Source organism: Heterodontus francisci, chromosome 1 (genome assembly GCF_036365525.1).
Source record: "Heterodontus francisci isolate sHetFra1 chromosome 1, sHetFra1.hap1, whole genome shotgun sequence".
NCBI lineage: Eukaryota > Metazoa > Chordata > Chondrichthyes > Heterodontiformes > Heterodontidae > Heterodontus > Heterodontus francisci.
This window is the reverse complement of record NC_090371.1, coordinates 188591877-188616611: the sequence shown is the minus strand read 5'-3', so window position 1 is coordinate 188616611 and position 24735 is coordinate 188591877. Positions and strand designations below refer to the sequence as shown.

Here is a 24735-nt window from a genome sequence, read left to right as displayed (position 1 = left end):
AAGATGGTTGTGCTTAGTTCAATGTCCTAACGAATTCCTGCAGCGGAGTCCTGGGCCTGAGGGGATTAGTCTCACTAACAACCACTAACATTTTATTTTGTGCTCGGTATGATTCCAGCCAGTGGGGAACTTTCCCCTTAGTTTCCATTGATTTCAATTTTACCAAGGGCCTTGATGCTACACTCGACCAAATGCTGCCCAGCCACTCACCTCTAGAATTCAGCACTTTTGTCCCATGTTTGGACAAAGACTATAATGAGATATGGAGTTGAGTTGCCCTGGCAGAACCCAAACTGATCACTGGCAAGCAGGTTATTGATGAGTCAGTGCCCTTAGTAGTACCGTCAATGACATTGCTATCACTTTGCTGATCATTGGGAGTAGTCTGATGGGCAATAATTGACCAGATTAGATTTGTCCTGTTTTTTCTGGACTGGACACATCTGGGCACTTTTCCACATTGTCAAGTAGATGCGTGCTGTAGCTGTACTGGAACAGCTTGTCTAGAGGTACGGCTAGTTCTGGAACACGTTTTTAGCACTACAGTCTGGATGTTGTTGGAACCTTTGATGTATCCAGGGCATTCGACCGTTTCTTGATATGAAAAGTGAATTGAACTGGCTGAAGACTGGCTTCTGTGATGCTGGGGATCTCAGAAGGAAGCAGAAGGATTATCCACTCAGCAATTCTGACTGAAGATGGTAGGAAACACTTCAGCCTTTATTTTTGCACTAACGTGCTGGGCTCTGCCATCATCGAGGATTGGGATGTTCATGGAGCCTTCTCCTCCTTTTATACATGTCCACCACCATTCACAGCTGGATGCAGCAGAACTTTGATCTGATATGTTGGTGGTGGGATTGCTTAGATCTGTCTATATTATGCTGCTTAGTCCTGTGTTGCAGCCACTTCACCAGGTTGGCACCTCATTTTTAGATATGCCTGGTGCTGCTCCTGGCATGCTCTCCTACACTCTTCATTGAAGCAGGCTGGGTTCCCTGAGTTGATGATTATGGTAAAGTGAGGGATATTCTGGGTCATGAGATTACAGATTGTGGTGGAATACGATTCTGTTGCTGATGTCCCACAGCACCTCATGCATGTCCAGTTTTGAGCTGCTAGATCTGTTCTGAATCTATCAGCATGGTGGTAGTTCCACACAACACAATGAAGGGTATCCTCAGTGTGAAGACAGGGCTTCACATCCAAAAGGACTATGTACTGGTCACTCCTACTAATACTGTCATGGATAGATGTGCCTGCGACAGGTAGACAATGACGATGAGGTCAAGTAGATTTCTCCTTCATGTTGGTTCTCTCATCACCTGCTGCAGGTCCAGTCTGACAGTTATGTCCTTCAGAATTTGGTTGGCTCAGCCATTAGTGGTGCTACAAGCCATTCTTGATGGGCACAGATGTTCCCCATCCAGAATAAATTTGTGCCCTTGCTACCTTTAGTGCTCTTCCAAGTAGTACTCAGCTTGGAGAGGTACTTATTCATCAGTTGAGGGAGTGTGGTAGGTGGTTATCAGCAGGAGGTCTCCTTGCCCATGTTTGATTTGATGCCACGAAACTTGATTCCAGATTCAATGTTGAGGACTCCCAACGCCCCACCCTCCCAACTGTATACCACTGCCAACGCCCCACCCTCCCAACTGTATACCACTGCCAACGCCCCACCTCCCATCTGTATACCACTGTGCTGCCACCTCCGGTGGGCTTGTCCTGCCGGTGGGACAGGACATACACAGGGACGATGATTGAGAAGTCTGGGACATTGGCTGAAAGGTATGTTTCTGTGAATATGACTATGTCGGGCTGTTGCTTGAGTCTGTGGGACAGCTCTCCTTATTTTAGCACAAGTACCCAGATGTCAGGGTTGACTGGGTTGGGTGTGCCTTTGTTGTGTCTGATGCCTAGGCCTGGTGGTCCAACCAATTTATTCTGATTAGACTTTTTCATAGCAGTTTGATATAATTGAGTGGCTTGGCCATTTCTGAGGATATTACAAGTCAACCAAATTGCTGTGCGTTTAAAGTCACATAATGGCCAGTCTGAATAAGGACAATAGATTTCCTTCCCTAATGGATATTAGTGATCCAGATGGGTATTTTTACGATAATCTAGTAGTTTCTTGGTCACCATTACTGAGACAAACTTTTTATTCCAGATTTATTCAATGAACTGAATTTAAATTCCCCCAGCTGCCGCGGTGGGACTGAACTCATGGGCTGGATTTTCATTATGGACATGGAAAACAGGAGCTTAGTCTGGTTTTGGGTCAGAAACCTGCCTCTGGTGGGAGAGTGTTTCAGATTCAGATTCTCAAATGGGTGAGTCCTTAATTGGTTGAAGATGTGTTTCTGTCCACTTAGAGCCAGTGGGGTCAAGAATAGAGTGTGTCAGATGAAGTGTGGGGCTCACACAGACACACCACGGCAGCCATGACTGAGGCTGCTGGTTGTTCTCAGGGAAAGACTGTGTTTTGTGCCAAAACTTTGCACTTCACCAGAGGGAAGTGAGATGTCACAGAAGAGCTGGATGCCTGGCACTAGGGGCAGGGCAAATACTCACTTCATTATTACAACCTGGATCTAATGCTAGAAGTAGTGAGGGAGAGGACAGGACGGAGGTGCACTTCCTGGATGGTGGCAGGGGAAGGCCACCTTATCGTACAGCAGGGGCACCTTGCTGTTCAGTAATATTCCCCTCTGGCCCCTCTTCCTCCTCCTCTCTTACCTCCTGCTCCTCCCATGATGAGCTGTCTCCTTTCAGGGCCTCACTGCCCTCAAGGCTCACGCCTCTCGGGAGGGCCAAGTTATGGAGAGTGCAGCAGGCCACCACAATGATCAAGGCCTTACAGGAGGGTATTGGAGGGTGCCAACTGACCAATCCAGACACCAGAATCGCATCTGCAGAAACCTGATGGCCTGTTCAATTGTTGGCTGGCTGAGCAGGTGGAATTGGTTTTATGGCCTCTGTGCATCTGTCTGGGGGTCCCATGGGGGGGGGGAGGGTCAGCAGTCACCTCTTCAAGGGATTTCCCTTGTCACCTTGGATCCATCCACACATTTTGCTGGATGGAATGAAGATCTGAGCCATCCTGGACAGGAGGAGGATGAAGCAGTCAGTTGCCAAGAAAGCAGCAGACACATGGAGGAAGCTCTTGTTCTGGTCACAGACCGGTTGGATGTTGAGGAAGTGGAAGCCCTTCCTGTTGATAGATCTCACTGACCTCATTGGGAGCCTTGATGGCCACATGGGTGCCTGGGAGAATCCAGTGATGGAGGCAAAACCCAATGCCTTCTGTGCCTGTGAGGGCCCATCTGTGTCAAAGTGGATATAGTCTCCCATCTGCCTGAATATGGCACCTGTGACCTTCCTGATTGCGTTATGAACTGCTGACTGTGAGATGCCACCTGGGTCCATAGCTGCACCCTGGAATGGCCCGGTTACATAGAAATTCATTGACAGCTGCAGGTAAGGGACTGCCATGGGGGCTGCGAGGGCTCAGGTCACCGTGGATCAGAGCACAAAGGCCCGAGGCCATTTGCCTGGATAGGTGTAGTCTTCTATGGCACTAGCGCTCTGTCATTTGCAGGTAGCTAGCTCTTAGGCAATAGACCTGATGTGTTGAATAACGCTTTTTCTCCTTGCAACTTCCTGCTGTGTTCCTCGGTCCTCCTGCTGGCCAGGAGGTTGCATCTGTTGCAGCTCACCCTGGCTGCTCCGTCCAATGTCAAAGTCGCGTCTTCCCATCTGAATCCCGTCAGCTGGGGTTTGTTCTTTCACAAGGCCTTCTCCGGCAACCCCAGCTGCCCAATTGATGCCAGCGGCCTCACATCCCTCGCCAAATTCCTGCCACTCAACACTAGGAAAAGCAAAAGTCTTTCAGCTCTAACAATGGTTACTCCATGACACTTTTGAAGCAGCAGAGCTTTATTTTGTGCCTCTGCATTACTTTAATCAGCCCTTCCCATAGCCCTCATGGCCTCCCACAGTGTTCACGACTTGTACACCCTTGTGTGTTCCAAACATGGTGTTTTTCCTATGCCCTTCCTTTAAAAATTGAAAACTGCTGCTGACAAGCCTGTTAATGAACTCCTCAATGAGCTCAACAGGCACTTAGTTGAGGCGTGCAGGGTTACCCTTTCCTCCCTCCTGGCGTCACGTTCTAGAGGCAGCGGGACCCAGTGCTGACCTCTGAGAACATGATCTTTAAATCACACACACACCCGCTCCCGCCCACAGCGAGCATTAAAAATCCTGTCCCATGTCAGCAGAGCATTAGTCCAGGCCTCTGGTTTGCTAGTCCAGTAACATAGTCACTATGTGATGATACTCTCCCCCAATTCCAGACAATGATGTACAAAAAGGAGGAATAATGACAGCAAAAAGACTCAAACAAAATATTTAACGGAATTAGTTTTAAGCTTTCAAGGTGGAAGCACTAATAAAATGACTTTTCATCAAAATAAATCTATAATATTCAATTTTTACATCCAATTAACTGTAAATTTGGATTGCTTTTCATTTTTCAAAAAAAAACTTTAGGGGACGACTAATAAAGGTCTGAACTTGGCCATTAATTTTTGGACATAACTTTAGGTTTTCTTGGTCCATCTGTATCATTTCTGCACAACACTAGTTCCACTTGAGTGAATGGACTGAGTTTGCTAAAAGGATTTTATATATATGAATATATGAAACAGGAGAAGACCAAATGGCCCCTCAAGCCTGCTCCACCATTCGATACTATCATGGCTGATCTTCTGCCTCAGCTCCATTTTCCTGCCCGCTCTCCATATCCCTTGTTCCCCTGAGAAACCAAAATCCTGTCTATCTCAGCCTTAAATATATCCAAATTGAAGCATCCACAATCCTCTGGGGCAGATGATCCCAAAGCTTCACAACCTTTTCAGTGAAGGGATTCTTCCTCATCTCAATCCTAAATGATTGTCCCCTTATCCTGAGGCTATGCCCCCATGGTTTTGATTCCCCAGCCAGGGGAAATGACCACTCAGTGTCTACCCTATCAAGCCCCTTCAGAAGCTTCTTTGTTTCAATGAGATCATCTCTCATTCTTCCAAACTCAAAAGAGTATAGGCATTTATATATACATTTCATGAACTGCTTAATTGATTACAGTAAACTGTTCTATGAAAAGGTTCAAAAATACTCTCTCTTACTTTGTAAAAACTTTCATTTTAATGTCTTCCTCACATCTTTCTGAATGCTTGATATGTTAGTTTGCTAAGTCAGAGGACAGACATTCTATTGAAGCCCACCACAATGACTGCCACCAAAATACATATTGTCTGAAAGCTATGTATCAGGATGAAAAGATTTGAATCCTCAAAGATTCAATAAAACTACTACACAGTAATTGACAAAGTTCACTGAGACGTTCCTAACCTGAAATGCTAGTTGTCGACATCATTGCATATAAATACATAATTTAAGAATTTATTTCTCATCAGTGTGGTCTGTCAGTTTTTGAATGAAGTTCATACTCCAAATACACAGCCATCCAAAACTAGTGAAACCGTTCCTTTTGAGACTGGCTCTATTTTGGCATCTTATTAATCATGGAATATTCAGATCCATTCTAAAAACAGTGCTCAGAAACTCTGAAAGGTCTTGGATTCAGTAGATAATAGCATGTCTTTAGAGCTCTGAATTTCGGTACAGGTTTAGTTTAAGCTATGGGAGGATTTGAAAGACTCACAGAATCCCAACATTTCCCCCCTGGGATTGTATCATCATAGATCATGATGCAACTAGTGTAGTTCCAGTGGGTTGCTCCACTGTAACCTTCCTTATTCAATCAGAGCTGTAATATGCTCAAAGGCATAACATCTCATTAAAGACAACCATATGGATTGGCAAATTATTTCTATCAAATGTGATGCTGACAATATCCTTAGTGGCGAGCTTGCAATGAGAATTCATGTAAAAATACATCTCGGGCACCAGTCATGGGAAAAGATATGCAGCCTTGAAAGCAGGTGCTAACATTGAATGCAGGCAAATAACCGAATAAGAGTATGAAAACAAGTTCTGAGTGCTGATGACTTAGCATAGATCAAAAACTCAAGGGAAAAAAATGTTTAAACTATTACAAATCTTCACAAAAGAGTCAGCTGTGACTTAGTTAGTGGCACTCTCGACTCGGAATCAATAGTTTAGGGATTCAAGTCCCAGTCCAGAGACCTGAGCACAAAAAAAAAAAATCGATGCTGATTCTCCAATGCATTACCAAGGGAGTGCTGCACAGTTGGAGGTGCTGTCTTTCTGATGCAATATTAATGCAAGAATGTGGCTGCTTTCTCAGGTGGACACAAAAATCCCATGGTACTAATATTTAACCCTCAATCAACATCACTAAAACAGATTATCTGATCATTATCACATTGCTGTCATTTTTTATATTTGTTCTCGGGATGCGAGTGTCACAGCATTGCCCATCTCTAATTGCCGTTGAGACGGTGGTGATGAGCACCCTCCTAGAACTGCTGCAGTCCATGTGGTGAAGGTAGCCAGCACCGAGGTTTTGACCAGGCAACAGTGAAAGACTGGCAATACAGTTCCAAGTCAGGATGGTGTGTGACTTTGAGGGGAACTTGGAAGTAATGGTGTTCCCATGCATCTGTTGCCCTTGTCTTTCTCAATAGAGGTCGTAGGTTTGTGAGGTGCTGTCAAAGAATCCTTGGTGAGTTGCAGCAGTGCATTCTGTAGATGGTACAGATTACAGCCACAGTGCGCCGATGGTGAGCTGCCTTCTTGAATTGCTGCAGTCCATGTGGGGTAGGTACACCCACAGTGCTGTTAGGAAGGGTGTTCCAGATATTTGATCCAGCAACAGCGAAAGAATGGTAATATAGTTCCAAGTCAGGACAGTGCATGGCTTGGAGGAAAACTTCCAGGTGGTGGTATTCCCATGTGTCTGCTGCCCTTGTCCTTCTGGGCGATAGAGATTGTGGGCTTGGAAGGTGCTGTTGAAGGAGCCTTGGCGGGTTGCTGCAGTGTATCTTGCAGATTATCAGTGGTGGAGGGAGTGAATGTTTAAGGTGATGGATGGGGTGCCAATTAAGTGGGCTGCTTTGTCCTGGATGGTGTCAAACTTCTCAAGTGTTATTGTAGCTATGCTCATCCAGACAATTGAAGAGTATTCCATCACCTCCTGACCTGTGCCTTGTAGATGATAGATGGACTTTGAGGAGTCAGGAGGTGAGTCAAGTACCACAGAATGCCCAGCCTCTGACCTGCGCTCATAGTCTCAGTATTTACGTGGCCAGTTAAGTTTCTGGTTAATGGCGACCGTAAGGAGGTTGATGGTGGGGAATTCAGTGATGGCAATGTCATTGAATGTCAAGGGGAGATGGTCCGGCTCTCTCTCTCTCTTGTTGGAAATGGGTCATTGCCTGGCATGTATGTGACGCAAATGTTATTTGCCACATATCAGCCCAAACCTGAATGTTGACCAGGTCTGGTGGTTTGCTGGAGCTTGCTGTGCACAAATTGGTTGTCGTGTTTCCTACATTACAATGGTGACTACACGTTCATAAAGTGCTTCATTAGCTGTAAAGTACTATAGGACATCTTGAGGTCATGAAAGGTGCTTTAGAAATGCAAATCTATTTTTTTCTTTAAAATTCTTCTGCCATGAAAGGACCAATTAAGCAAAGTGGTTTTTTTTGTATGCTGACAGCCAGATCAGTTTACAACAGGTGTAAAAACTACACTACACTTCCAAAATTAAAAATCCTCTATATATAGTGGAGAAAGTGGTACTACATCTGCACACAGTTCTTGTCACTTCTTTCTATTATAAATTCTATGTACATTAATGATGGAAACATGCTGCATAAAGTTGCCATCATAACACTTTCTCTCCAGTGGAGGTGATGCAATATTAACACTGGCAGGGGGGTATAATTATATTATGACAAGTTTACATAGACAGTCTCCATTATCAATGTTTGCCTAGGAATTTATACTTTAAATATAAAAGCTAGGGCAGTATGTACGATTTCAAAAAGTGAGTCAGAATTAAGTTTTACCCTGGTCCTATTATTTCCCGTCCTCTAATTCCACTTCACCAGAAGACCACATTGATCTAGACTCGCCGTGTGCAATGCCACATGAGACTGCCTAACTAATCACTATGTTCCCTTATAGCAATGAACTCTTTAAGGAGGAAATGTTCAAGTAAGCTTTCCCAAATGGGATGATGGCCTTTTCATCACTATGTAGAGGTTAAAATAAACGAGGAATTGGTCCATTTTAATTAAAAAAGTTATAAGCTTACAGAATGAACTATGTACAGAATGTCCCCTTATTAGATATTTAGAATTAGGATTAAAAGAAATGGAAAATGAATTCTATACCAAGAAACCAAGCATTATTGCACTCGTTTACAGCAAATTTCAATTTCCATTATTCATAATCCATAACTTTCAAATTAGCTGTAAAAATAAAAGGCATAAATCCGAGCATAATGAAAGAGCAGGAATGCAAGTAGTTTAAATACTCAAGAATGTCTCAGTAGTTTCCATTTCTGAAATGATTTACCCCAATTTATTTCTAAATATGTGAAAACAGTTGAAGGTTTGAGTGCTAAAGTTTAAGTATGTAATCCCCTATTAACACAATCACAGATTCTAATTGAAGATTGGGGAACTGTTTCTCTTGCGAAATACTTTTTATCGTGTTATGGTATTTTCCACAATTGAAATATCAGTCAGAATGCCACCATATGCATGATATCCTATGGGCAAGGTAGAACTTTAATACTTTTCATACTCTTGATTGATCCTTCTTATTTCAGAAATATTAAAAACTGCTCTGCCGCATGGAATTTTGTATCCCATTCATGGTTTTATTTTAAATTGTTGAGTTTATGGCAATATAATTAATGCAACTGGGAAAAAGGAAATAAAACTGTTTAAAGAAATCAAGAAGTTTGCCCCTAAACTCAATGCATTCAGAACATTAGGTCCTGGAATTTCCACTCCATTTTCCCTTTTATGGCACACTGATGCCCCAAAAGAATTTTGTGCAAATTGAACAAGTTTCAGCAAGTTTCCATAATCTTTTGCACTAGTTTTAAAATCATTGCACTAAAGCTGGCCTTGGCCACAAAATTGGCCATGCTTCCAATCACTATTGGGAGATTCCACAAATTGCATTCATTTGTGGGCCATCGAGTAGGCTCTAAAAAGTACGCTGGATCTTTTGGGTGCAAGGACACTAATAGCTACCCTTTAAAAAATGTTAAACAATTAAAAAAAAAACTATTGTACATCAATATAACGAGAAAATAGTTCTATATTTTTAAATAGTCATTTTCATTAATTTAAAGTTGGGTTACTCACAGATGGTAGATTGACAAATGTGGTGAAAAGTGCTTTTTTTGTGATACACCCTTTTCTAGCTGTATTAATCAAACTGCACCAAGTTACAGCAGTGAAATATATTGAGGAATATTTTTAAAGCAATATTTTAAAAAAATGTTTAAAACAATGCCTGATTGTGTTGGTTCATGGCAGATTTTGCATTCAGCGATATTCCAATGAGTTTAAGCAGTTTTGGGGAGCGGTTGGGGGGGTGGGAGGGCAGGATGGTGGGAAAAGAACGACTTTTCAAAAAGGGTGTAATTTGCATCCAGATCACCAATTGCACCCAAAGCAGAAACTGTACCTGTACATCAATAGCAGATATCTTCCAACATATTCTGAAAGCATTACATATTTAGATTCATTTTTACATCAGGATTTCTTTACAAAAATTGTTTTAATGTATATTTTAATGTTTTTATTTGTTGGCTGAGTAGCAATTTAAAGTACAGACTTAATATGTAGCACATAATTTAATTTATCCCAACCTTTAATGCTTAAGATTTTCTATTTATCAGGTATGAATTGTTTCTCAGTTGTATTTGAGATTATAATTATTAATCCTTGGAATAAAAATGCAAAAATTAAGGCATTAGCCATTTTATATGAAATCAACATAATTTGTAAAAACACCTTGGCTTTCTCCCACCACCGCAAAAAATGTTTCAGAAATGGAATGTGTTTGTTTTTAAAAAAAGCAAAATCACATGCATAGTCACGGTAAAACTTAGAAAATAATCATTTGCTTCATCTTAAAAAAAATTATTTGGAACCAATAAATGAAAATGAGCTTGGTGCTATATTGTAGCAACAGGCCGACAACTGCATTTTTAAAATTGGTTTCAGTAAAGTTCAATTGTGCAATAAAAAGATTCACGATTTTGCTGCATTAAATTTGGCTTCAATCTGATTAAGCAGTGTACACTCAGAGAAAGATTTTCATAAATCTGAGAAAACATGGTGTAGTAACTAATGAGAGGAAACTCCTTGGAACAACCCTGAGGTATTTCCAGGCCTAAGAGTCTTGCATTAAAATGAACAAGCTTACCTGGCATCTGCTTCACTATAGTATTCTCTGGCCACAATGTCTTCAAATAATTCTCCTCCAGTAACTCTAAGAAACAAATATTGCACACAAGTGATTAGTACTCTTTCCTAAAGAAGAAAGCACCAACACATTGCATATTTTATGTCAAGCTACTTTGCCTGTTAAACATCAATATTAACCAACAAAGCAAAATCCACATACCTCTTAAAACATCTCTCCGTGGTCTGCTGTACATACACAATGATCTTAAGGATCTAACACAAGTGACAAAGTCCTGCATGTTACATCCATTTGTCTCCATACGTGGGAGGCCTTATGTATGTAACAAAAGTGTTATTATGCTTAGTCTAGCAAGTGTCTAAGTCTATTTATTTATTTACTTATATGTAGTTTTATGCCTTATAATAATTCTGAATGGCTTAACTACATGCCTCGTCACTGTGCTGTTTCTCCTTAAGTTGGATAAATCTAGAGTGTATTGTGGATATCCTGTACAATCCCCATTATAACAAAATATACCAGTATCAGACCCATGTGAGGAGGGGGAGAAGAATACCAGAAAAAAAGTCAATGCTAGCTGCCGTAGAGTTTTTTTTGACATTAAAAATGCTGTGTGCCAGGAAATTAAGGTTTGCAAACTTTCACTCAAAGTGTTTTGTTTTTCCCTTTTATCACACATTAATTGTCAAGAGCAATGCTTCTCAAATCTTACAGAAATTAGTTTTTAAGGATCATTCTTCATGCTTAGACAGCTATATTGATAATTTACTTGATCTCTACATGGGTAAGGTAGCTTCATTGCAAAAGTAAAACCTGCCTAGAATACATACAAAGTCCGTGTAGGCTTCATCTGCAATTTGCAAGGCAAGTAGTCTGAAGAAGTAGGAGGAAACATAATGAGACAAAACATTAAAAAATCTTCAGGAAGAATTAAATAGGAAGTCTTCTTCTTCTTTGGCCTCCTTGTCTCAGGAGACAATGGGTAAGCCTGCGGGTGGTCAGTGGTTTGTGGAGCAGCGCCTGGAGTGGCTATAAAGGCCAATACTAGAGTGACAGACTCTTCCACAGGTGCTGCAGATAAAATTGGTTGTCAGAGCTGTTACACAGTTGGCTCTCCCCTTGCGCTTCTGTCTTTTTTCCTGCCAACTGCTAAGTCTCTTCAACTTGCCACACTTTAGCCCCGCCTTTATGGTTGCCCGCCAGCTCTGGCGATCGCTGGCAACTGACTCCCACGACTTGTGATCAATGTCACAGGACCTCATGTCGCGTTTGCAGATGTCTTTAAAGCGGAGACATGGACGGCCGGTGGGTCTGATACCAGTGACAAGCTCGCTGTACAATGTGTCCTTGGGGATCCTGCCATCTTCCATGCGGCTCACATGGCCAACAACAAAATTAAATAGAAGTAAATACTTTTTAAGACTTTACTTAGAGATGCAGAAGTATGTCTCTGCACAATAGAATCTAGCAATACTAAGCTAATACCTCTGAAGAAAAGGTGAAAAATAATCTATAAACAAAGCAACAAAAAAAAAACTACAGTTACAGTGGAACTCTGAAGTGAGCTAAAAAAAAAAGAAAATTCTGGAAACACCCAGCAGGTCAGGGAACATCTGTGGAGAGCACAGATAGGTCAATATTTTAAGTCCGAAGGCTTCATGCACCTGAAATGTTAGCCTGTCTAACCTCTCCACAGATAGATTTTCTGTTTTTGTGTCCAATTTCCAGCACCAGCAATATTCTGCCTTTTCTTCAGATTGGAAGCTAAGGCAATGGAGGATTGAAGACTGCAGAAAAGTGATCCAAAGTTTTTTTAAGCCATGCATGCAGTAAATGGAAAACAGGCAAATCAGTTATGGGTCAAGTATGTCAGAATTATTATAAAAGGCCATGAGTTGGGAAATATTGTTCAATGAATTCTTCAAAAATGAAGACTGGAGACACATCTAGATACATTTGTCTCAACTAAGGAAATTAGAACAGAAGTAAACATCAGTAAAGTATGTTTTTCTTTATTTGTTCATGGGATGTAGGCATCGCTGGCAAGGCCAGCATTTATTGCCCATCCCTAATTGCCCTGCACAAGGTAACGATGAGCTGCCTTCTTGAACTACTGCGGTCCTTGGGGTATAGGTACACCCACAATGCTGTTAGGATGGGAGTTCCAGGATTTTGACCTAGCGACAGTGAAGGAACAGCGATAAAGTCAAAATGGTATGTGGCTTGGAGGGGAAGTGAAAGTGGTGGTGTTCCCATGCATCTGCTGCCCTTGTCCTTCTAGGTGTTAGAGGTTACGGGTTTGGAAGTTGCTCTCGAAGGAGACTTGGTGAGTTGCTGCAGTGCATCTTGTAGATGGTACACACTGATGCCACTGTGCATTAGTGGTGAAGGGAGTGAATGTGGAATGTGGTAAATGGGGTGCCAATCAAATGGGCTTCTTTGCCCTGATGGTGTTGAGCTTCTTGAGTGTTACTGGAGCTGCACCCATCCAGGCAAGTAGAGAATATTCCATCACACCTCTGACTTGTGCCTTGTAGATGGTGAACAGGCTTTGGGCAGTCAGGAGGGGAGTTACTCGCCGCAGAATTCCCATCCTCTGAGCAGCTCGTGTAGCCATGGTATTTATGTGGCTGGTCCATTTCAGTTTCTGGTCAATGGTAACCCCCAGGATGTTGATAGTGGAGGTTTCAGCGATGGTAATGGCATTGAACATCAATGGGAGATGATTAGATTCTCTCTTGTTTGAGATGGCCATTGCCTGGCACTTGTGTGGTGCAAATGTTACTTGCCACTTATCAGCCCAAGCCTGGATGTTGTGCTGGTCCTGCTGCATATGGACACAGGTTGCTTCAGTATCTGAGGAGTCGTGAACGGTGTTGAACATTGTGTAATCATCAGCGAACAGCCTCACTTCTGACCTTTTGATGGAGAGAATGTCATTGATGAAGCAGCTGAAGATGGCTGGGCCAAGGACACTGCCCTGAGGAACTCCTGAAGTGAGGTCCTGGGACTGAGATGATTGACCAACCACAACCATCTTTCTTTGCGCTAGGTATGACTCCAACCAGCGGAGAGATTTCCCCAATTCTCATTGACTCCAATTTTGCTCGGGCTCCTCGATGCCATACTTGGCCAAATGCTGCCGTGATGTCAAGGGCAGTCACTCTCACCTCTGGAATTCAGCTCTTTTCTCCACATTTGGACTAAGGCTGTAATGAGGTCAGGAGTTGAGTGACCCTGGCAGAACCAAACTGGGTTTCAGTAAGCTGGTTATTGCTGAGTAAGTGATGCTTGATAGCGCTGTCGAAGACCCCTTCTATTACTTTGCAGATGATCGAGAGTAGACTGAAAGGGCAATAATAAGCCAGGTTGTATTTGTCGTGCTTTTTGTGGACAGAACATTTTCCACTTGGCCGGGTAGATGCCAGTGTTGCAGCTGTACTGCAACAGCTTGGCTAGGTGCGTGGCTAGTTCTGGAGCACATGTCTTCAGTTGTATTGCCAGAATGTTGTCAGGGCCCATAGCCTTTGCTGTATCCAGTGCCTTCAGTGGGTTCTGGATTTTTTAAAAATTTGTTTCATGGTATGTGGGCGTCACTGGCCAGGCCAGCATTTATTGCCTATCCCTAATTGCCCTTGAGAAGGTGGTGGTGAGCTGCCTTCTTCAACCGCTGCAGTCCAATTGGGGTAGGTACACCCAGAGTGCTATTAGGAAGGGAGTTCCAGGATTTTGACTCAGCGACAGTGAAGGAGCAGTGATATAGTTTTAAGTCAGGATTGTGTGTGGTTTGGAGGGGAACATGCAGGTGGTGGTGTTCCCATGCGTCTGATGCCCTTGTCCTTCTAGGTGGTAGTGGTTGTGGGTTTGGAAGGTGCTGCCTGAGTAGCCTTGGTGTGCTGCTGCAGTGCATCTTGTAGACGGTACACACTGCTGCCACTATGCGTCAGTGGTGGAGGGAGTGAAGGTGGTGGACGGGGGGGGGGGGTCAATCAAGCAGGCTGCTTTGTCCTGGATGGTGTCGATCTTCGAGTGTTGTTGGAGCTGCATCCATCCAGGCAAGTGGAGAGTATTCCATCACATTCCTGACTTGTGCCTTGGAGATGGTGGACAGGCTTTGGGGAGTCAGGAGATGGGTTACTGGCTGCAGGATTCTGAGCCTCTGACCTTCTCTTGTAGCCACGGTATTTATATGGCTACTCCAGTTCAGTTTCTGGTCAATGGTGACCCCCAGGATGTTGTTGGTGGAGGATTCAGCAATCGTAGTGCTGTTGAATGTCAAGGGGAGATTGGTTAGATTCTCTCTTGTTGGAGATGGTCACTGCCTGGCACTTGTGTGGCACGAATGTTACTTGCCACTTATCAGACCAAGCCTGGATATTGTCCAGATCTTGCTGCATTTTTACACAGACTGCTTCAGTATCTGAGGAGTCACAAATGATGATGAACATTGTGCAATCATCAGCGAACATTCCCACCTCTGACCTTATGATTGGAGGAAGGTCATTGATGAAGCAGCTGAAGATGGTTGGGCCGAGGACACTACCCTGAGGTACTCCTGCTGTGATGTCCTGAAACTGAGATGATTAACCTCCAACAACCACAACCATCTTCCTTTGTGTTAGGTACGATTCCCACCAGCGGAGAGTTTTCCCTGGTTCCCATTGACTCCAATTTTGCTCGGGCTTCTTGATGCCATACTCTGTCAAATGCTGCCTTGAAGTCAAGGGCAGTCACTCTCACCTGACTTCTTGAGTTGAGCTCTTTTGTCCATGTTTGAACCAAGACTGTAATGAGGTCAGGAGCTGAGTGGCCCTGGCGGAACCCAAACTGAGCGTCACTGAGCAGGCTAAGCAAGTGCCGCTTGCTAACAATGTCAATTACACCTACCATCACTATGATGATCAAGAGTAGACTAGCGGGGTAGTAATTGACCTGTTTGGATTTGTCCTCCTTTTTGTATACAGGGCATACATGGGCAATTTTCCACGTTGCCAGACAGATGTCGGTGTTGTAGCTGTACTGGAACAGATTGGCTCGGGGCGCGGCTAGTTCTGCAGCACAGGTCTTCATTACTATTGCCGGAATGTTGTCAGGGCCCATAGCCTTTGCAGTATCCAGTGCCTTCAGTCATTTCTTGATATCAACTGGAGTGATCGAATTGGCTGAAGACTGGCATATGTGATGCTGGGGACTTCAGGAGGAGGCTGAGATGGATCATCCACTCGGCACTTCTGGCTGAAGATGGTTGCAAATGCTTCAGCCTTATCTTTTGCACTGATGTGCTGGGCTCCCCCATCATTGAGGTGGGGATATTTGTGGAGCCACCTCCTCCTGTTAGTTGTTTAACTGTCCACCACCATTCACGACTGGATGTGGAGGGAATGCAAAGTTTAGATCTGATCCGTTGGTTGTGGGATCGATTAGCCCTGTCTATCACCCTGTGGAATCACTTCGCCCTGTCTGTCTTGTGAAAAATACATGGGGATTAAATACGTACATAGCATTCATGGGCCAGACTGCACATAGTACAGAATTTTCAAGGAAGTGAGCAAAGAAAGGGGTTAATATTTTACAGAATTCACTAAGTTGAATAGCTGTACCTGAAGGTAGTGCAACATTGAAAAAAATGGAGGCATTAACTCCAGAATTTTAGACCAGTTAACATATCAGTGCTGGAGAAATACTCAAAAGCATTTTGCGGGTGTCAGTGATAAGGTAAGCAGAATAACAATCCTATGGAAAGTAGGCATGAGTTACAAGCAATAAATCCTGGCTCACTGGAACTGTTTTGAGGTAACTGAATTGGGAGAATCCTAGAGCACAGAAGGAGGCCATTTGGCTAAATCATACTTGCACTGGCTCCCTGAAAGCTATCCAATTAATCCCATTCCCTTTCTCTTTTTCTCCATTACCCTGTCATTTTTGTCTTTATAAATATATAGCTAATTCCCTTCAGAAAGTTTCTATTGAATCTCCTTGCACCACCCTTTGAGGCAATACATGTCAGATCATAACAACAAGCAGAGTAAAAAAAGAAAAAACTGCATCATCTCTCCCCTTTTCATCTTAAATGTGTCCTCTGGTTACTGACCTCCCTACCTACTCTATCAAAGCCCATCATTTTAAACACCTCTATTAAATTTCTCTTCAGCAATCTCAGCTCTCTAGCCTCTCCACATAACTGAGTTCTGGTAAATCTCCTCTGCACCTTGACATCCTTCCTAAAAAGTATCATGGTCAAATTGGACACAACATTCTGAGGTCTAACCATTAATTTACAAAATGTTTACCACAATTACTACACTATGCCTCTATTTATAAAGCCAATGATCCAGTATCCTTTTTTTTTTGTTGACAACTTTATCAACTTGTCCTGCCACCTTCTAAGATTTGTGCATGGGAACCTCCAGGTCCCTCCTGCACCCGATTTAAAATTTTAACCATTTAATTTGTACTGCTTCTCTACATTTTTCCTTCCAAAATGCTTCACTTCAAAAATCTCTGCATTAAATTCCATCTGTCATGTGTTTGCCTATTTTACCAATCTGTCTATGATAGGTTAGGAATATTCAGTAAATAGTCCAATCGATTAGGATTTTAAAAAAGTACCTCAGAATGCTTCAAGGCATTAATAACAAATTAGCTGGTTGGTTTGAAAACCAGTTCAGCAGTAAAAAGCAGGTGGTGATCAATGAGAAAATCTATGTTTAGGAGTCAATAAACTTGAACAATTTGTTCTGGATCTCCTACTATTGACACTACCGAACAGGCAGTGACAGGGTACAGTTTCTGCTTTGCGTGCTGTTTTATATGTATATATTGTTATACTATCCATACAGTGTTAGGAACTAATTAGATAGGAACTAGTTGTCATGTTGAAGTGTTCCAGTTGGGGGCCTCATTCATGGCTGCACTGGGGAGTCATGTTATATGTAACACAAGAACCATTTTGAACCAGGTTCTACAGTACAAAGCATGGTGATAAACAAACTGAACCCCAGCCTTTTCCAAGTTTAAACTGTGATTCTTTCCAACAGCTGGGAACCAGAAACAACATAAAAACGAAACATGGTGGCAGTTTTTAAAATTGAGATTGAGAAAAGTGACCCAAATTAGTGCCGGAAGAGAGAGATAGAAAAACTGAGTGACTCGTGCGAAAACTCTAAATAAGAAAATCAAAATGTTGGCCGGGACAGGAACGAATGCACTGCTACAGCCCATCATGAATTGGGGAGCTGATGATGTCGTAGAGGCATTTGAGAAGTTTAAACAAAAGTGCAATTTGGCATTCAGTAGTTTCCTAAAAGGCACTAGTGAGGAGGAGAGGGTCAGCAATATCTTTCTGTGGGCTTGAGATAAAGGATTAAATTTATTTAACAGCTGGGACCTAAGCAAAAAGGACAGCAGAAACCCAGACAAAATTTTTGAAAGATTCATCACCCATCTCCAGCCAAAATCAAATCATCGGATATATCAATATGAATTTCAAGGCCTCAGACAGGAACTAGGTGAGTCTATTGACAATTTTGTAGCAAGATTGAAAAGTGCAGCCAGAAAATGTAAATTTAAGGACACAGATGAACGGCTGATAGATCAGCTCAGTTGGAGTTCTGCACATCCTGAAGTACAGAAAGCTCTAATCTGACAGGACAAGCTCGCAATATCGCAGGCTGTAGACACTGCCAGAGCACATGAATTCACGAGCAGACAGATGAAGGCTCTGACCTCCCAAATGGCTAGCCTTCAGTTAAGCCAAGAGACAGGCAGCAGGGTCGATGCAGTTAAACAACAACTAAAGAATGTACACCTAACAGAGAGAAAGACGTGCAGGAGCTGCGGATGACCACATGAATTGACTGATGGAAGGAAATGTCCTGCAAAAGGATCAATCTGCAGAGCTTGCAGAAAGAATGTGCAGAGCAAGGCAAGAAGGTGGTAGACAAGTCATCAGAGCCAGAGTAACAGGGCGAAGGAATTGTGAAAGAAACCAAAACATCCATACCCTGGAAGATGGCGATGGGTTCGAGAACATGATCAACATAGGAACCAGAGAACTGCACAAAATATCTGGATGTGACAGTTCCCAGAGGAAAAAAATTCACAGCCATTCAGATCAGGAAGAGGCTGAGAAATAAGCCCACAATGATAAATCTGAAGGTGATGATTGATACTGGAGCGCAGAATATCATCCCGCTCAGACTATACCCAATCTTTCCTGAAAATCTGGAGAGAATGGTTATCCAAGGGAAGCTCTGAAACCAGACAACGTCATGCCAAAGGGGAACTGACATTTGACAGCTAGGAACAACTCAAATCAGAGGGACACACAAAGGAAAAGGTGTTAACTGTATGTTCTACGTCACAGAAACAGATGATCCAGCTATCCTGGGGTTGAGCAGTTGTGAAGAGCTGCAAATTATCTCAGTAAACCATGAGGTGAAGGAGGTGACACCGAGGGTTGAAGATAGTACACCCGTTGAAAAGCGCCCTCCGACAAGAAGCAAAGAAGATCTAGGCATAAAGATTCATCACCTAGTGAACGTAACACCACCGAAACGGAGTCAAATTAGAGATGAGACCAGCAAAGACAAGGAGTTACAGAAACTATCTCAGCAAGTGATCCAGGGATGGCCTAATAGGATACAGCACACACAGCCAGCAATACGGCAGTACTGGTCTATCAGAGATGATATCTCACTAGAAGATGGTGTTCTGCTGACCAGAATAATCAAACCAAAAACAATGCAGGAATATAAAAGATACACGAAGGCCACATGGGAATGGAGAAGTATAAGCTCAGAGCCAAATCAGCTGTGTACTGGATAGGCATATACAAAGATATTGAAAATATGATGTCTACATGCAATGTTAATGATGGCGGTCTTCCGAGAATCGTTGATTTGTGTAAGGTCTTCCGACAGGCCAGGACACAGAGTTCTGACGTTCCAGCTTGCAAAGCGAAGGGCTGGTACCTTCTTTCCTTAGATTCAATGTGGACATTGCAGCACTTCAGGAGACTCGCCTCCCCGCGAGTGGCTCTCTAGCAGAGCAAGACTACACCTTCTTCTGGCAGGGCAGGGATCCTGAAGAACCAAGACAGCATGGAGTGGGCTTCGCCATCAGAAACCTCCAGGCGCGTATCCATTGTCTCTCGAGATAAGGAGGCCCAAAAGAAGAAGAAAAGAAAAGAACATGCAATGTATTCCAGAAGTACAGAAACTCACAGCAGAAAGAGATGATGATAGCTACTGAAGTACTACCCAGACCATGGTATACTGTCTTTTGGGCCTCCTTATCTCGAGAGACAATGGATACGCGCCTGGAGGTGGTCAGTGGTTTGTGAAGCAGCGCCTGGAGTGGCTATAAAGGCCAATTCTGGAGTGACAGGCTCTTCCACAGGTGCTGCAGAGAAATTTGTTTGTTGGGGCTGTTGCACAGTTGGCTCTCCCCTTGCGCCTCTGTCTTTTTTCCTGCCAACTACTAAGTCTCTTCGACTCGCCACAATTTAGCCCTGTCTTTATGGCTGCCCGCCAGCTCTGGCGAATGCTGGCAACTGACTCCCACGACTTGTGATCAATGTCACACGATTTCATGTCGCGTTTGCAGACGTCTTTATAACGGAGACATGGACGGCCGGTGGGTCTGATACCAGTGGCGAGCTCGCTGTACAATGTGTCTTTGGGGATCCTGCCATCTTCCATGCGGCTCACATGGCCAAGCCATCTCAAGCGCCGCTGACTCAGTAGTGTGTATAAGCTGGGGATGTTGGCCGCTTCAAGGACTTCTGTGTTGGAGATATAGTCCTGCCACCTGATGCCAAGTATTCTCCGAAGGCAGCGAAGATGGAATGAATTGAGACGTCGCTCTTGGCTGGCATACGTTGTCCAGGCCTCGCTGCCGTAGAGCAAGGTACTGAGGACACAGGCCTGATACACTCGGACTTTTGTGTTCCGTGTCAGTGCGCCATTTTCCCACACTCTCTTGGCCAGTCTGAACATAGCAGTGGAAGCCTTACCCATGCGCTTGTTGATTTCTGCATCTAGAGACAGGTTACTGGTGATAGTTGAGCCTAGGTAGGTGAACTCTTGAACCACTTCCAGAGCGTGGTCGCCAATATTGATGGATGGAGCATTTCTGACATCCTGCCCCATGATGTTCGTTTTCTTGAGGCTGATGGTTAGGCCAAATTCATTGCAGGCAGACGCAAACCTGTCGATGAGACTCTGCAGGCATTCTTCAGTGTGAGATGTTAAAGCAGCATCGTCAGCAAAGAGGAGTTCTCTGATGAGGACTTTCCGTACTTTGGACTTCGCTCTTAGACGGGCACGGTTGAACAACCTGCCCCCTGATCTTGTGTGGAGGAAAATTCCTTCTTCAGAGGATTTGAACGCATGTGAAAGCAGCAGGGAGAAGAAAATCCCAAAAAGTGTGGGTGCGAGAACACAGCCCTGTTTCACACCACTCAGGATAGGAAAGGGCTCTGATGAGGAGCCACCATGTTGAATTGTGCCTTTCATATTGTCATGGAATGAGGTGATGATACTTAGTAGCTTTGGTGGACATCCGATCTTTTCTAGTAGTCTGAAGAGACCACGTCTGCTGACGAGGTCAAAGGCTTTGGTGAGATCAATGAAAGCAATGTAGAGGGGCATCTGTTGTTCACGGCATTTCTCCTGTATCTGACGAAGGGAGAACAGCATGTCAATAGTCGATCTCTCTGCACGAAAGCCACACTGTGCCTCAGGGTAGACGCGCTCGGCCAGCTTCTGGAGCCTGTTCAGAGCGACTCGAGCAAAGACTTTCCCCACAATGCTGAGCAGGGAGATTCCACGGTAGTTGTTGCAGTCACCGCGGTCACCTTTGTTTTTATAGAGGGTGATGATGTTGGCATCGCGCATGTCCTGGGGTACTGCTCCCTCGTCCCAGCACAGGCATAGCAGTTCATGTAGTGCTGAGAGTATAGCAGGCTTGGCACTCTTGATTATTTCAGGGGTAATGCTGTCCTTCCCAGGGGCTTTTCCGCTGGCTAGGGAATCAATGGCATCACTGAGTTCCGATTTGGTTGGCTGTATGTCCAGCTCATCCATGACTGGTAGAGGCTGGGCTGCATTGAGGGCAGTCTCAGTGACAGCATTCTCCCTGGAGTACAGTTCTAGGTAGTGCTCAACCCAGCGGTCCATCTGTTTGCGTTGGTCAGTGATTATGTCCCCCGATTTAGATTTGAGGGGGGTGATCTTCTTGATGGTTGGCCCAAGAGCTCTCTTCATGCCATCATACATTCCTCTGATGTTTCCGGTGTCTGAGGCCAGCTGAATATGACTGCATAGGTGTTGCCAGTAGTCGTTTGCGCAACGCCTAGCTGTTCTTTGTGCAGTACTTCTGGCTGCTTTAAGTGCTGCGGATGTTAAATCGCTGGGGGCTTTCTTGTAGTTCAAAAGTGCAATGCGCTTAGCGGCTATGACAGGTTCCAGCTCTTCATTATGAGATTGAAACCAGTCTGCATTTCTCTTCGCACTTTTGCCGTAGGTGGTCAAAGCTAACTCATAGATGGCGTCTCTGATGTGGGCCCACTTGGTCTCAGCATCCCCTGTGGGAGTGTTTTGAAGGGCTGTTACAAGTGAATTTAGAAATTTTTCTAACAGCTGTGGGTGAGAAATTCTGCTCGTGTTGATGCGCGGGTGGCCCTTCTGCTTGGAATGATGCAACTTCTTTGGTCTGAGTCTAACCTTGCTGCACACCAGGGAGTGGTCGGTGTCGCAGTCTGCACTGTGGAAGCTGCGTGTGATTTGAACACTGTTTAAGGCGGCTCGCCTTGTGACAATGAGGTCTAGCTGGTGCCAACGACGTGATCTTGGGTGCCTCCATGAAACCTGGTGACAGGGTTTAGTGTGAAAGAACGAGTTGGTGATGCAGAGGTTATGATAGGTACACAACTCAAGCAGTCTCTGCCCGTTCTCATTCATCCTTCCAACGCCATAGCGCCCAAGGCAGGAGGGCCATGAGTCATGGTCGGCCCCAACCCTGGCATTAAAGTCCCCCAGCAGGAATAGGTGTTCGGTGTTGGGGATGCTGCTAATGATGTTATGGAGTTGTTCATAGAACTGGTCTTTAGCTTCAGGTGCGGAACAGAGTGTTGGAGCATAGATGCTGAGTAGGTGTACTGGACCAGAGGTGGTGAGCAGTCGGATGGACAGTATGCGTTCCGAGCCATTTGAGGGAGGCTCTATCATGCTGAGCAAGGGGTTTCTGATGGCGAAGCCCACTCCATGCTGTCTTGGTTCTTCAGGATCCCTGCCCTGCCAGAAGAAGGTGTAGTCTTGCTCTGCTAGAGAGCCACTCGCAGGGAGGCGAGTCTCCTGAAGTGCTGCAATGTCCACATTGAGTCTACTGAGCTCGTTGTTAATGATGGCGGTCTTCCGAGAATCGTTGATTTGTGTAAGGTCTTCCGACAGGCCAGGACACATAGTTCTGACGTTCCAGCTTGCAAAGCGAAGGGCTGGTACCTTCTTTCCTTTTTTCATGTTGTTTGGTGCGGTGTATCAGTCCACCTTTCGGGCAATGACCCTGAGCTCCAAGCACCCATTGAAGCAGGCAGACTGTGGCGGGACAGAACCTTATTGACCGGGGGCTGCCCGGTTTGAGGCGGGCGGTAGCTGTCCAGTGAGGTGCAATGACCTCTCCCACCGACAAAGGCAACCCGTGGCGCCCAGTTTCTACGCCAATTTATCTGGACTTATAACCCGTAACTGCTGCCTTCCGTGTTGTTTCAGTCGCTGTGAGGCAACTATGGAGTGACCTCTCCATGGCGCATGCCTGGGCAAATTTATGGAGGTTGAGAGTTGCCCAGTCGTCAAAACCCCCCTCTCGGCCTTTCTGGTGGGGTCCAAAGGAGTGCAGGACACGACGTTTGGCACCAGTATGGCTGCAGGAACTGCCGGAAACATGCCAAAGGTGACACATGACCGCCTACGGGGTTCCGCTCCGGATTTTCTGTTAGGGTTTACTCCCTTAGCCTTGGTCTCTCCCGAGACGCCCACAAGGCAGTGGGGTTGTTGGGGCCCCTACACAGGTGTAGGATGGTGCCGGTGGGAGGAGGGGATGCAAGGGGGAGGGGTAGAGGGAGGGGGTGGGGGGGGGGTGCAGGGGAAGGGGGATACTGTAGGACTCAATTTATTCACACATAATCAAGAATGGTATCTCATAGTTGCAGACTACTAATCAAAATGTCCTTTCATCCAGAAGAGAGCCACAACAATAATCTCAGCAGTACGAGTTCTGTTTGCTGAGCAAGGGATTCCTGAAAGGTTAATATGTGACAATGGCACCCAATTTACATCCAGTGAATTTAAGGAATTCGCTGACCAGTATGAGTTCAACACCATCACCTCATCACCACACTACCCACACGGGGACACGGATTTATAGAAAGACACGTCCAGCCGGTCAAAAGAACACTTGTGAAATGCCAAGAGACAAAGGAAGACCCAAACCTGGTTTTATTGTCACTCTAATCCACACCTCTCAAGGCTGACATGAAATCACCTGCAGAGCTGTTAAATGGAAGAAAATATAAGACAACTCTGCCAGGCAAAACACATCCTTCAAGTGACCAGGAGGAAGTGAGACAACAACTCACTGAAGCACAGGTAATAGGAGAGCAACACTTCAACAAATATACTGAGTCCCTACCCGAGCTGTTGAAAGGACAAACTGTACATGTACAGGATCCAATCATGAAAACCTGGAGCCCAGCAAAAGTTGTTAGTGAAGTTGAGACTCCAAGGTCATATATCAGAGACCGAAACTGGTAACAAATGAGAAGGAACAGAATCCATATTCGACCAACACCTGAACTAGAACGACAGAAAAGACTAACAACAACACCGGAAACATCACTATCCAGTGAGACAATGTTTGATCACCACCAGCAAGTAACACAACATCGCCTGTACATCGTGCCAACTCACCACTAACAGTAACAAATGCCAACTCTACAAGACGGAGACACATCTTACCGCCCAAGCAATACTGTGACTAATATTTTTTTTTAAATACACGTGATAAAACACTCTAAAAAGGGGTTCAGATTATTTCCACAGGTCGGATGATAATCTTTTTACTGACAGTTATATTGATATAGGGGCATTATGTTTTAGAGAAAGAGGGATGTCATATATGTACATATTTTTATACTATCTGTCAAGTGTTAGGAACTAATTCGTGAGGAACTAGTTGTTATGTTTAAGTGTTCCAGTGGGGGAACTCATTCACGTTGCATGACTGGGGAGT

General features: G+C 44.3%; 1 protein-coding gene across 9 annotated transcripts in view; it reads right to left on the bottom strand.

Moving 5' to 3' along the window:
* LOC137373923 (calcium/calmodulin-dependent protein kinase type II delta chain) overlaps positions 1-24735 on the bottom strand; it is a 485051-nt gene that overhangs the window by 125858 nt on the left and 334458 nt on the right. For all 9 annotated transcript variants that reach the window (XM_068039605.1, XM_068039544.1, XM_068039577.1 and 6 more), the window contains exon 5: positions 10447-10512. In XM_068039605.1, the coding sequence (XP_067895706.1) occupies positions 10447-10512 (66 nt within the window). The remainder of the gene's footprint in view (positions 1-10446; positions 10513-24735) is intronic.